The sequence below is a fragment of the Lactuca sativa genome, chromosome 7 (genome assembly GCF_002870075.4).
Source record: "Lactuca sativa cultivar Salinas chromosome 7, Lsat_Salinas_v11, whole genome shotgun sequence".
Taxonomy (NCBI): Eukaryota; Viridiplantae; Streptophyta; class Magnoliopsida; order Asterales; family Asteraceae; genus Lactuca; species Lactuca sativa.
Window position 1 is genome coordinate 137864180 of NC_056629.2, and position 15284 is coordinate 137879463.

General features: G+C 33.3%; 1 protein-coding gene across 3 annotated transcripts; it reads right to left on the reverse strand.

The window, feature by feature from the left end:
- Positions 1-5702: 5702 nt before the first annotated feature.
- LOC111913645 (putative disease resistance protein At3g14460) lies at positions 5703-10487 on the reverse strand. Of its 3 annotated transcripts, none has more exons than XR_006185177.2 (3): positions 6518-10486; positions 6086-6430; positions 5703-5956 (listed from the first exon to the last, which is right to left on the reverse strand). XR_006185177.2 is itself a non-coding variant. In XM_052765276.1 (2 exons), exons 1-2 carry the CDS (start codon positions 10234-10236, stop codon positions 6419-6421), a joined length of 3714 nt encoding a protein of 1237 aa, XP_052621236.1. In that variant the 5' UTR covers positions 10237-10487; the 3' UTR covers positions 6114-6418. The 3 variants fall into 3 exon arrangements, 1 of the variants encoding a protein (XP_052621236.1); XR_006185178.2 differs by having other exon boundaries at positions 5703-5978; XM_052765276.1 differs by lacking the exon at positions 5703-5956 and having other exon boundaries at positions 6114-6430; positions 6535-10487.
- Between the last annotated feature and the right edge of the window lie 4797 nt (positions 10488-15284).

Genomic DNA, 15284 nt, shown 5'->3' on the forward strand with positions numbered 1-15284 from the left:
CGCTTCCAATTTGACTATTTTGGGCTTAGAACCCTTAAATGGACCCTAATTGGACCCACTTTCATTTATTTAAACATTTTGGGCCATAATGGGCCTAGAATGAAATAAAATACCCTAATGGGCCATAACAAATCTAATTAACCTAATGAGCCATAAAACTCATTCTTTGAATTATATTGGGCCGTGAATCACCTCTAAAGACCAATTGGGCAGAAAATCATCAAAGTGGGCCCCTAATATGGACTTAAGCACAAAAGGGCCCAAAATCTTTCCTTCTTCTCTCTTTCTCGGCCCAAGAAGAAAACAAAAAAAAGGAAAATGGATAATTATCCAAGCCATTCCACCTCACTAATACATGGAGGTAATCCATGCAAACTAACCACTAAACAATACTCAATCCTATACATCCATGCAATTCTCTCTCTTCTCCCCCTCTCTTTTTCTTCTTCGACCGAGAGCAAGAGGAAAAACACACACACCTTCAAACTTCTTTCAAACTCTCTCTAAGTCTTCAAGAACATCTTCTTACCCTCTATCAAAATTTTCGAGATCTAGAGCTTTTCAAGGAGGTTATTCCACAAAAATCATCATCTTAGGTAAGTTGATGCTTGGATCCATAATCTAGACTCTTTGTTTTATCAAAATCTCTTCTTAACTCATATAAACTCATGATCATCATCCTAGAAACCTCTAAGATCGAAATCAACCCAAGAAAACTTGCTAGGGCCAAAAATAGCATCAAACTCTTCCATCTCTTCTTCAAATCAAAATCAACAAGCAAAGGTGAGTTCATACCCCTCTATTTTCGGTTTTCATATGTTTTATGGGGGAGAATACAAGTAAAATGTGTAGATCTATGTGTATGTGTATGTTATGTGTGATTTCATGTGTTTATGTGGTAATTGTGTAACAAAAAGAATAGAAATTTCGAGATCTATGGCTCTAAGAGGAAGATAAACATGATCTAAGATATATTACATTAAAACAAGTCAAGAAAAATTACCCTCTAAGATTAAAATATACATATTGCAACATAAAACTCATTTTTGGGCTATAATTGTCAAACAATCAAAAGTTGTGTTGAAAAATTGCTATTCATGGTTTTCTCAAGGATTAAAAGAGTCAAAACAGTAAAAATAAGTGTTTTTATGAACATCACACTCTTTTAAAGGTTAGAAATAAAATTTATGGCTTAATGGGCCAAATTTTGGGCTTTTTGGCCCAATGAGCCAAAAACTTGTGAAAATTACAACTTTCAAGGGGTTGAAATGGTAAACTTCTCAAGACAGGGGGTAAAAGGGTGAATAAAACTAATTCAGGGGTTAAAATGATGTATTTTCCAAACAAGGATAAAAAAAATGTAAACTTCTTGGATTTTGGGCCAAAATTGTAAAATTGCGAAAAGTTTGGGCTTAAACCGAAAAAATCTTTACTGGAAGGGATGAAACTGCCAAGGAGTAAATTTTTAACTAAAAACATCACATAAACAAGTCTATGGATCAAAAATGTCAAGAAAATGATTTACGGGCCTAAAATGTCTTTTTTTTATAAGGGACTAAAATTGTCATTTTTATTAAAGAAGGGCTGAAAAGTTCAAACCAATATTTTGAACCAATTGTTTTATTATTAAGATATTTGAGTCAAAAATACCAACCTACAACTCATGAAAATGGAAAGATGAATATACGTATAATTCCAAAAATCGTTATAAACAACCGAACGGCCTCGTGTTGATCCAAAAATAACAATCGTTCAATCAAATTTTCCAACAACTATACAATACCTAAAACAAGTAAACATTCAAATCCTTGGGCTTGAAAGTCTCAAATCATGCTTATTGGGCCTTCGTGACCCATTAACATAACTTTTGAGCCCAACGATAAAAATCAATGTTATTGGTTCTCTTGTGACCCAATTACATGTTTAAGGGACCCTCAATGGCTTTTAGGTGCTATTGGGCCTCAGTGGCCCATTAGCATTGCTAGTAAGGTCCAAATAAATCGAATGCGAAATGGGCCTATGTGTCCTTCATATACCCAACAGCCTTAAATAATACACATAATTAGCAGGACTTTGTAATCCTCTTCTTCTCGTTTGTTAGGCTTACCTTCAATACAGTAAACAAATACAGGTCGATAATCAATAGTAATCAAATTCATTGGGATTTAGTGAGTAATAACGGGTGGCACCAACGAGTGTTAGTCGTAGTCTGTAGTTATAATCAAAGTCTCCTGCAGGGAGAGCGAGAGTTTGTGTATAGATCTATACGGGGGTGACTCCCCCACACCTCAGATGTTCGCTACAGTTAGACTCGGCCAGTCTAGGGTGAAAAAATCTTAAGATCAATACCAGCGTTCGCCAGAGTGCCAAGACAGACGAACTAGTCATTATCATGCATAGTTATAACGACTCACATAAATAAATAAATCCAATACTATTCGAGTAATCAAGGCAAATCAAAATCATTCGTTGTGATGGAGTAACAATTCGAACAGTTATATGATATCTTGTTATCGGAAAACATCGGGTTTTCCGGTGGAGATCAACATTTTTCACTGGTACTTTTAATACAAAGCTTTTCAATTATACACATTTTGAAATCATCACGCATATATTTACGGATCTTCATCCTTTTATATAAACAATTGTCTTTTCAGAAAATATCGGATTTTCTGGGTTGTTTTCTTACAAACTACACAAAACATTTTCATATCAAACCTGCTTATGAACTCACCAACATTCCATATGTTGACCGTTTTCAAAATAACTTGTATTCTCAGGTAATAGGTAAGCTGAGGAGTAATACCAAGTATGTTAGGGTGTTATGCTTTTGAAAACTATCAAACAATTTATGCTATGGATTTGAAATGTTAAAACAATGTATGTTATGTGAATAATGTCAGTTGTAATGTATTGATGCATGGTGATGTTTATGTTATGATTCATGTATATTCATTGTGATGATATTCAATTTAAGTCACGCGAGCCATCAGACGTTTCTGTCGTCTGGTTCGGGGGTGTGACACAAAATAAATATCCTCTCACCTCCTTCAACCATCTCTGATGAACACCGCCATATCCACCACCGTCAACGGCCACCTCACCACTGGAACCGCCAACGACGACACGTCCACGTCACAGCCTCCGACCACCGGCGATAACACTTAAATCCGTCATCGTAGTTTCAGATCTGGAACCACTAATGTCTCGTCTTTGTCATTGTTGTGGTGAACCGCCACAATTGTCATCGTGTCCTCCTTCCATGACATGTCTGCTCCGACAAGCCACCGCTTTTTCTTCAGATCTGCTCTAGAGAGCCACCAAAACTACCAGATTTTCACTAAGATACGGTAGATCTCGAATGCATCAGATCTGGACCACGTCCTCCTATTCTCATCAACGAAATCAGATCTAAGATTTCCGCCAGATCTCTTCCCCTTCTTGTCCTCCGACGACTTTTTTCATCGTCGTCTCCTTTGTCAGCTATCAGAAACCGACATCCATGAGAGTTTTCCAGTAATGTTTTTGTTTAAACTATCACCAATCACAACAGAATGTAAATCATATCTAAGTATGCGATGTTTTTCCATTGATGTTTTCCGAAGATGTTTTTCGACTACTATTTTAGGCGTCCCGGTGAGTTCAACACGACTAGGTGTGCTTTTTGGTCACCAATTCCGACAGAGATATTTTCCGACAAGCATTTCATGTGGTTTTCAAGCGTTATCGTTAAAAACAAAAGGTTAGATTTACAAGAAGTGAGAAATCCGGGTTATTTTCTCCAGTAATGTTATGGAGACGTCAAAAAGTTAAAGGTGTATGTGCTATATGTGTGTGCAGTATATGTGCAGGTGATTTGACGGAGAGTGGTAAAGGTTTTGCAATTCTCCATATTTAATTGCTTCCATTTACTCTGAAGACACAAGCACAATAAAGAGTATATTTTTTTTATTGTTTACATATATCTAGTCTGACATATCTAAGGAAATAGGAATAATTCATAAACAAACAAAATTTAATCTATACAACAAGTTGTGTAAATATATAATTATATGTAAATGAACTATTAAAGTAAGACTAATTATATAGAATTTAATAATTGAAATACTATTTAGTCGTAAACTTCGCACAATATTTGATTAAATATCTTAATGATTTTTAAGTTGTTAAGTTGCATTAAATTGTGCATGATAGTCTTGAACTAGTATTGTGAATTATATAAATGAGAGTCCTGAACTATTTTATTAAACTATGAATGAAAGTCTTAAAATATAAGTTTTAAAGTGAGAATAAGACTATGAAAACATACTTTTTGTATATTAAATTATGAATTTATTGTATTTAACTGCGGATTTTGTGTATTAAACTGTGAATTGATTTTATTAAACTATGAATTGATTGTATTAAATTGTGCATTTTTTTATGAATTTTGTGTTTTTTTTTAAATATGAGATGAAAGAAGCATTTATGCGTAGAGATGATTTTCTATAATTTTGAATAAAGTATATAAAGTTTAAATTGTGAATATTGTATAAACTAAATTTTAAAAGAAGCACTAGCCTCTAGATACGAAGGTATATGTGAATGCATATTTTTTGTGCATTAAACTGTGAATTTGTTATATTAAGTTGTGAATTTTGGGTACTAAACAGTGAATTAACCGTATTATACTTGTAAATGAGCTATGAATATACTATATTAAATTGCAAATGTTTATTTATGAAGCTGTGAATTTTATTCACGACTTAATATATTAAATTCACAATTTAATACATAGACATGCTTCCATATATAAACGTATAAATGTAAGTTTTAATTTGAGAATATGGATGTGAATATATAGTTTTTGTGTATTAATCTTTGAATTTTATGTATTAAACTTAAGATTGATTGTATTAAGAGTTTTAAGTTGATAATATGACTGTGAATTTTATACTTTTTGTTTATTAAGCTATGAATTTATTGTAATAAATTGTGAATTTTATTTATTAAGCTATGATTTTTGTATTTTGAACTGTGAATTAACTACATTAAGTTGTGAATTTTTTGTTTAAACTGTGAATTGACTATATTAAGCTCCTAATTTTGTGTATTAAACTGCGATTTTTGTGTATAAGACTTTAAATTGACTACGTTAAACTATAAATTTTTTGTTTAAACTGTGAATTAATTGTATTGAGTTGTTAATTTTAATGAATTTTATGTTAAAATATGAATGATTTATATATGAATTTTTGTATTAATTTTCTTGTGAATATATTTATTTTTTGTGTTGTATAAATATGTAAGAGTATTAGTTTTTATAATTATTTTACATTAAAATCATAATAAGTGAATTAATCGGTTTATTAAATTGTGAATATAGTATTTAATCTGACAGTTAATGATTTTTATATACAAATCTAATTTGGAACGAAAGATGATTGCAACAGTGACACATGTGGCTGGTGGTGGTGGTGGTGATGGTGATATATATATATATATATATATATATATATATATATATATATATATATATATATATATATATATATATATATATATATATATATATATATATATATATATATATATATATATATATATATATATATATATATATATATAACTCCCTACATTATATGTATATATCAAGTTTAGGTGGTTCGGGCTTGGGTTCGGATTCTGAGATGAAATGTTGTAAATGGATTCCCGAGATGAAATGTTGTAAATATAGGATCATATTGATTTATATTGTAGCGCCTCCCAAAAAAGTATCTCAAATCAATAAACATAATTACAAAATGTGTTTATATTGATTTTTATTTACTTGAAGATTTCTAAAAGATGCATTTTTATTTTTATTTTTATTTTTGTATGGGCTTTTCTTCACTTTCAATTTACTTGAGGTCGATGAGGAGTCCCCTTGCTAATTTATTCGGTTCTTGTCACTCTTTGCATTGTACATGTCCACAGCCTATTTCCAACTCACAAATTAGCTAAAAAAATAAAATAAAATAAAAAAACTCTATAGTATGAAATATTAAACAGAAATTTAGGGTGAAATATTGCCATAACCTAAAAGATTGAGGGTCAGTTCACACACCTTCCTGTATTTCTTTTCATGCTTTGAGTTCGGTTAAAGGCAATGCCATTGCAGCAAGTTGAACATGACTTGCACGGAAACACAAAAACTGAAAAAGATGTAAATGCCCTCGTCTACATCAAGAATCTTATTAGGCACTGTTTGTTACGTGACAAGACATAACAGAACAATATCTTTTGTTTATGTAAAAGACATGAATACCCTTGTCCTCATCATCTTTTGCTTTGCAGAAATGACAATAATACCCTTGGTAGAGCACCGACTTTTACAGCCTCTTTCAAATTATGCAAACGGTTATTTTCTTGTTTTTCAACTCGCTGCTGCAATGATTGGTTATCCTAGAGGCTGTTAAACGTTAATAAACTTTAGTTTAATTATATTATTAAAAATAATAGCCAATTTTTAGTACTTATAATGTAAGAAGAGACATACCTTTTTCACCACCATACCTTTATGGTCAAAGATGATGATGGGTGGTCAGAAGTGGAACTTATCTCGGGCAGATCTCTAAGCTTCGGGCAGGACATAATATGAAGACGTTTAAGGCACGAGAGGTGTTGTAAAACCTCTGAAACTGATTCCACATTCATAAAATCATCAAGTGTTAAAGAAGCTAGAGATTTTGGAAGAAGAAAAGACAATGATGATGATGAAGTAGTTGTTGTATTCTTCACGTCTTTTTCCACTACAAACGAAACCACTCCTGAATTTTTTCCATTTAAGTGTAGTTCAACAAGTGAAGTTGGAAAATTCTGTGGGCTCCACTCGGACATGGGCTTGTTTAAGCATCCTATAACTAGGCTACTTAAATTAGGAGGCCACAACCCACAAGGAAAGGTGTAGTCTATACTTTGACAATCATATATTGATAGTTGTTCCAAAGATGTGAGACTTTGGAAATGCTCATAAGGAAATGACTTTAGATTCTTGCAATTACGGATGTCAAGAGATGTTAGGCAAAACACACAATCACTGCTTATTGTTTTGGTGAAAGAAGATGAGAAGGTCAATGAAGTCAATGAATGACAACAACTTATCACTAACCTCTCAACACTATTTAAGCAATTGTAACTCTCGAGTGTGTCACAATTACGAAATATCACTTCTTTAAGAGATTCCATGCTATTAGTAATAGTATTCCCCAAATTAACCTCTCTCTCTTTCTCTACTAATGATAATGATAATGATAATGATACTAATTTTTTACAATTACGAATCTCTAACTTTTTTAAACTCACGAAACTCTTGCATGCCTCCGTTTTTTGTTCCCACAAGTACATCAATTCATCACATCCATCAATATACAGATTCTCAAGTGCTCCAAGATGCATTAAATCAACTTCATGTAATTGAGTAAGTCCTTTAACCTTCCACATTTTCAATGCAACAAGTGATGTGGACACACCAACCATGCTTCTTAAAACCATTTCGGAGCATTCTTTTATATGTAAAACTCGAAGTGATGGTATCAATCCAATTGACACTTGAGTTAGTTTCGGACAATGTTTGATGAAAATCTTATGAAGACGAGGAAACAACGATCTAGAAATTTCATCATTGTTGTCCTCGTCCCCAAAAGTTGACCATTTCTCCCAATTTTGCATGTCAAGAAACTTCAAAACTTCAAGTGATGGAAATGCAATGTGAATGAAAGAATTAGAATTAGTAGGTGTAAGTAACTCAAGACCAATTGTCTTGAGTTCATTCATCTTTTGAACAATTAACTTCTTAAGTGAATTTAGATGTCCAAGTGTTGGTAAATGTGAACAAGTACAACCACGTAATGTAACCTCTGTTAACTGATCAAATACAGGATCACCAACCCAACTAGGAAATCTCATTCCCATGAAGAACAAAATCTTTAGATTTTTCAAGTTATGATGAGGGGTTAGTTCTTTAAGTACTTCATATTCAATCATCTCATTCCGAGATTCATCAAACACATCACTATACACCAATTCCAAAACATCAAGACCTTTCTTTTGATGTAAGCTCGCATCCTTTGCTTGTATTGGATGAATCACTTTGTCAAGCCCCATAATGGAAAGTCGACCTTGAAGATCCAATAGCCTCTTAAGCTCAGATATTTTGAACGTATTGGTTTCTTCGATAATAACCTTGGTTAGAGTTTGTAGACTAATCAACCCACCAATCCCTAAGGGCATTTTGGTCAACATTGGAGTATCGCTCATGTCAAGATGTCGAAGGTTTATTAACTTTATAAAACCTTTTGGCAAGCAAGATAATCGAAAACAACCACGAAGCAACAAGCTTTGTAGATTGTAAAGATCAGTGATTTGTTCAGGTAAATCGGAGATTCCACAATAAGAAAAATTTAGGTACCTTAGATGTTTAAGACTACCAACCGAATTTGGTACCCCTTTGGTTATCTGATTGGCTAGGCTTAACACCCTTAGATATTGTAGTTTAGGAAGTAATTCATCAAGAACATCATGCAAAAAACCACCTGACATTGGTAAGAAAGTTCTCAAGCAAGAAGCGCTTTTTAATTTCTTGAGTTGTGCATACGATTGTAGATTTATAAATGAAAAGTGATGCAAACGGAAGTTTTTAAATGTTTCATTTGCGTATCTTAATTCATCAAATCTAAAGAAAAACTCTCCTGCAACACTCGTGGCCAAATCATTTATCAGACCATGCATTGTATATCTTAATTCATCATTAGTTGAATTTTGAAAAAACGACCTTGATTTTAGCTTTTCAAAATAATGATGACCTAAATTCTCCATTGAATTGTTGCCCTTTGATTGGGATAAAAACCCTTCTGCCATCCACAATAGGACTAACTCATTCTTGTCAAATACATAGTCTTTGGGAAATAAAGAGCAGTATGCAAACAACTGCTTCAAATGTGGAGGGAGGTGATAGTAGCTTAGTTTTAAAGCTGGAAGAATCTCACTTCCATCCTCTATATCCCATATCTCACTATTCAACAACTTCTCCCATTCATCAACATTTCTTGTTGTCTTCAAGACTCTTCCAAGTGTTTTCAAAGCCAAAGGCAATCTACCACATTTCTTCATGATACCTTCACCATGGAGTTTAAGTGTTGGATGTTTGTCAAAGTTCTTTTCACCTAAAGCATTTTGAGCAAATAAAGACAAAGCATCTTCATTTGACAAAACGTCTAGATGATAAACTTCATCAGAGTCCATCATGGTCACAACCCGTGTATTCCTAGTTGTGACCATGATTTTACTTCCAGGTGCCCCTACAACAAGAGGGCTTTGTAGAAGCTCCCACTTACTCTCATCTTCATTCCATACATCATCAAGAACAAGTAGGAACTTTTTCTTTAGGAGTTTTTCTTTGAGGACCACATGAATCAGATCTAGATTGGAAGATCTTTTTTCCTCCCCACTTACAGCTTCAAGAATCGCCTTACTAATATCAAGAACATCAAACTCACCAGAAACACAAACCCATATCCTGAATTCAAACTCATCTTTCACTTTCTCATGGTTGTACACAACTTTGGCAAGAGTGGTTTTGCCTATCCCACCCAGACCAACTATGGAGACTATGCCAACATTTTGATCGAATCTCTCATTCCTCAACAACTTCTTCAACAACGCCTCTTTATCCCCTTTCCGACCCATGATTTTGGACTCATCAACCAGTGAAGTTTGCCCTAATCGTCTCTCTAGTCTATTCGGCCTTTCAGCATTCACATTCACATTCAAACCGAGATTAATTTTCTGATCAACAAGATCACGCAATTTGTTGGAAATCTCATCGAGCTTAGAACTCATCAGACGACCATACATAATGTTGCGAGGAGTGAAATTCGTACAACAAGTAGGGATGATCTTCAATACCTTATTACTGCTGGTGCTGGCATGAGATTCATGATTCAACTTGCGTTGACCGGCTTCGGTGGCCAAATCATCGAGTACATCATCAATGTCGTAAGCCAAATTGTGGAGATCGTTCACCCACAATTGAACAGCTCTGTCTGCTATCTGTTTCTGGCTTGCATCATCCAGCACGGCTTGGATCAAGGGCAAGGTTTTCTTCCATTTGTTTAACTGAGAATCGATTCCTTCGGATCGAGCGAGCTTCAACAAGTCAGTAGAGATCAGCCGCTCACACAGGACGGTGATGGCGGCGCTTACAACGATTTCTGCCATTGCAATTCAGTTTGTAGAGGGTTTTGACTTTTTGATTTCAAAGAGACGTAGAAGCAAAAGCGTGGATTAGCATAACTATGAGCATCAGTAATCAGTGATCACGTATTGTAGAGTAATCCAGTTTACGTGGTTTTCAAAATATCTGGAATCTCGTCACCATTAATCGATGAGTCTTCATGTGCAGATTATTTTAACAACATAAATCGTCATAAATGGGATACACAAAGCAATTAAGGTCTAACACTGATTACACTCATAAATGGGATACACAAAGCAATTAATGTCACAAATAAGGTATACAAAGTAGATTGAACATGGCTTGGTTTGGATCTGTTTTCATCTAAAACACAACCCAACACAATAAAATCAGTTTTCAGAAAAATAAAAACCGAACCTAGAACCCAAACCGTCAGTTCGGTTCCAGGTTTAAACCCGAACCCAATATTAATCTCAAATAAACTGATATAGGGCAGGATAGAGGTACCGATTTCTTATATTAAGGTTGTGTTTGGCGCGCCACAGCTAGCTTATTTTTCGAGCTTTTTTATGTTGTCGTGTTTGGTAAGCCAAAAAGTAGCTTATAAACTAGCTTTTTAAAAAGTTACTTAGATTAGCTTTTTAGGAGCTTTTTTAAAATTTTTCAAATACACCCATTAATTAATTATAGAAACACATATTCTTACATGTCCTTTTATGTAATTTTATATATTTCAGCTAGCTTTTCAGTTAGTTTTACCAAACGTTATTTTTTTATCAGCTAGCTTTTCAGCTATCAGCTAGCTTTTCAGCCATCAGCTAGCTTTTCAGCTAACAGCTAGCTTTTCAGCTAGTCCGCCAAACATAGCCTAAGGGTGAAACATGCGTAACTTTCATACATCCGTCGATATGGGATATACCAAGTTCCAAATTAAAATAGAAAACTTGGGGAAAATTTTGGCAAGCAGGAATAACCAAACCCTTGACATCAGGTTTAAGGGGAAGACGCTCAACCGCTAGGCCAAGAGGGTGTTTGTATATCTAATTCGCGTCTTAGATATATATATATATATATATATATATATATATATATATATATATATATATATATATATATATATATATATATATATATATATTCATATGATTACATATACAAAAACGTGGCACTCAACCGTTAAGTCGGTTTCTCGGGTTAGATGGGTCAGTTTCTAGGCAAAAATCTAACCCGAACCCGATATTTCGGTTTTTAAAAATTTGAAACCCAAACCGCGGTTTTGCTTCGGTTCCGGTTTTTTCGGTTTCGATTTCGTCAGTTTTGGTCGGTTTTCCGGTTTCTTGGTTCGGATTTGCTCACCCTTACAAAGCAATTGAGTTTCATATAAAATTTCCGATTTAAGATTACTTTTCCACCTGTTTTTTGGAATTTTTGTTTTTTTTAAAAGCCAAAAGCTTAAAAAGTGTTCCGTAATTTCAAAAGGTAATGCAAAGAAGAAAAATAAATTGTTTTAGAAGTTATGAATTGGTCCCTTTTGGATTTTTGGTTTTAGCCTTCTTAAAGGTTAACGCAAACATATTTTAAAAAAAAAAATTTGAAAAAAAGTCATTTTGTCAAAAAAAAAAAAAAAACTTTTTAGATTAAAAAATAATCTCAAACACCTCATTAGGCTATCCGATATGGGATAGTAGAAGACACGTAACTTCCGAGTTGGCAGGCCAAGAGACGTGTGAACACCGCCCCATGGTTTGGTGGTTTGGTTGTGGAGTCTCTATTCTCTAACTCTTTATGAAGACAGGGCTTGCTATTGGATGGCTTCTTTATTGACCGTTTGCAGCCGTTGGAAGCAATTAAAAAATTCCTTTCATATTTAAAATTAATTGTTCTATATATACATACACCTTACACATATTATTACATCTAACAAAAACACATCTAACAAAAACACACTTTCAATACAATAAATGACTTTTTAGGTTCAATTTCTTATTCGATAGTAGGGGTGAGCATTTGGACCGGTGGACTGGACCGGACCAGACCGTTTTTTTGGACCCCCGGGCCGGTTCTCAGTTCTAGGAATCCATCAAAACCGGTCCGGTTTTTTTCCCGGTCCGATCCGGTTTTTACCGGGTTTTGAACCGGTTGGACCCGATTTAAAAAAAAATTGTAATCTGTGAATTTTTTTAAACAGCCATAACTCATTCGTTTTAAATCGGATTGACACGCAGTTTTTTCCAGCGTTTAATTTACAGTTCTTAGATGAATTTAGACTATAATTTTGTTGATTTTGGTATTATATTCAATGAGTTAAAGTCTCTCAAAGTTGAACTATCAAAGCTGAAAATTTTCAGCTTTTCAGCAACATTTTTAAAACTTTCTAATCTGTGAAAATTTTTAAACAACCATAACTCATTCGTTTTAAGTCGGATTGACACGCGGGTTTTTTCAACGTTTAATTTTCAGTTTATAAATGCATTTAGACTATAATTTTGTTGATTTTGTTATTATATTCAATGAGTTATAATCTTTCAAAGCTGAGCTATCAAAGCTAAAAAAATTCAGTTTTTCAGCAAGATTTTTAAAATTTTGTAATCTGTGAAATTTTTTAAACAATCATAACTCATTCGTTTTAAGTCGAATTGACCTGCGGTTTTTTCCAAAATTTAGTTTACAATTTGTAGATGAATTTAGACTATAATTTTGTTGATTTTGGGATTATATTCAGTTAGTTACAATCCTTCAAAGTTAAGCTATCAAAGCTGAAATATTTCAACTTTTTAACTATTATTTTAGACTATAATTATTAATTTTATGCATCTTTGAAAGATAAATCATATGAAAGGGATCATGATGAACTTTTTTTATATGTTAGTTGCTTTTATTTGGAAATTTAATTTTGCAAGTTAAAATATTCTAACATCAAGGTAAATTAGTTATGCATGAAACGGAAACGTAATCATTTTTACAAGTTGTATCGTAACAAACTCAATAACATATTCATTTTAACGAGTTCTATCAAACCCAAAATCTTATTTTGACGACTTGTACTCTATGCAATTAAAGTTGTACCGGTCCAAACGGGTCCAAAAACCGGAAAACCCAAACCCGGAAACGGACACGGTCACGACTCATCCGGTCCGGTCCACGGTCCACAATATTCTCCATAATCGGCCTGGTCCAAGAGTCAGTCTGGTCTGGTTTGGTCCAAATGTTCACCCCTATTCGATAGTCTCGTGTTTTAGTTATGACATATTTAAGCTAACAAAAAAAATTAAGTAAAACTCTCCATATGGGCAAAAAGTTGGGATGAGGAAAACCGTAGGAAATAAAAAAGTTAAAAAAAAAATGGATAAAATCGTTGGTTTTGGGTTTAAGATTTCAAAATAGAAAATTCGGTTTTGGTACCCACTAAAACCGAACCGACCCATTTTTATAGAAACCGATCCAAACCGAAAACCAACCCATAATATATAATTTTGATTATTTAATATTCAATATACACTTTAAAATATAAAAAAACTAAAATAAAGAGCTTTGGATTTATGGAATACTCGAACCACAAGAGAGAGTTTAGCCTGCACATCTTTCTTGCAATAAAAAATTTAATTAAATGTTTATAGTTTAATTAATTAATCAAATATTAAAATATAATACAATAATTATATCTTGAGGCCAAAAGAGGTGGTGATTACGTGACTAAGATTTGAAATGGGCATGTCATCGTTTTCAAATTAACATAATGGGTGAGTATGATACGGTTTGGTGCGTTATTTGTCAAAACTGAACCATAAATCGTAAATACGGGTTTTTCAATAAAGAAACCGAACGGTGCGGTATTGTGGTTCGGTTTCTTGTGGCTGCGGTGCGGGTTTTAACCACGTGAGGGTTTTTGTACAGTTTTTCTTTCATTTTTTCATATGCAAGGATTTTAAGGGAACTTACAGTTGATGAACCGAGTAGACAGGGGCGGAACACAAGCACGAAAACTAGAGGGGCCGGAATCAAAATTTCGAAACAAAAGTATATAAACAAGTTTTATTCATACGAAATTATGGCATATCAAATATTTAAAACAAAAAAAACAATATAAAATATTGTTAAATCGTTTATCATCGTGGAACTTGGCAATCTTGTTCATTTTTAAAGTATCGTAGAATTATGTCTAGACTAATGGATGTATAGAGAATTTAATTATTTTCATATCATAATAATAAAATGTATATACAAATTCTAAATAATATTTTAGCATTTCCATTTACATTGTTCTAATAAATCAACAAATAATAATTCATAAACAGATGAATTTTATATGTAAATGGATTCTACGGTGAATAATAAAGTTTAACTAATAATTAAAACTAAAGAGAATAAGAGATATATCTTAATTCATTAAGTATTACCTATCTGCTTTATAGGATCTAGTCATAATAATTAGGTGGCGTTTTCTTCTTTTCTTTTATCTTATTTAGTTATTTATGTTGAGTGTTGTATGAATAGTGAGAGAAAAGAAATAAATATAGATAAAAAAAGATAGACAAAGAGACAATTGAAAGGAGAACGATGGAGAATACCCTTGATGTAACACCGTAAATTTCAAAACAATTTTTCATTTAAAAATAATCGTTTAATTCTTAAAAACACTTTTCTTAAAATCTCATTCATAATCGAATTACAAAACATATCTCCATTTTCACTTGCATAATAAACCAGGATCCTCAAAACATGACTCTTTCTCTGGTGTGTACAATCGAGTCGGTGTCGTCCCGTGATCCTGAGAGAAACCTGAAACACATAACACAAAACATTGTAAGCACGAAGCTTAGTGAGTTCCCCAAAATACCACACATAACACATATTAGCCACACTAGGCTATAACTCTGTGGGTCCGTGGACCCAACTCTATGAACCTTCCGGTTCTAACTCTGTGAACTTTCTGGTTCTAACTCTGGGAACCTTCCGGTTCTAACTCTGTAAACATGCACAGCATAAATCACATAAAAATAATGCAGTACAACACATAACATACATAGCATACAAATACTCTGTCACATAACTCTGATTACCTACTCAAGGT

What these genes read in the sequence shown, in the direction of transcription:
- LOC111913645 (XM_052765276.1), bottom strand. Translation starts at nt 10,236, where the DNA reads ATGGCAGAAATCGTTGTAAGCGCCGCCATCACCGTCCTGTGTGAGCGG.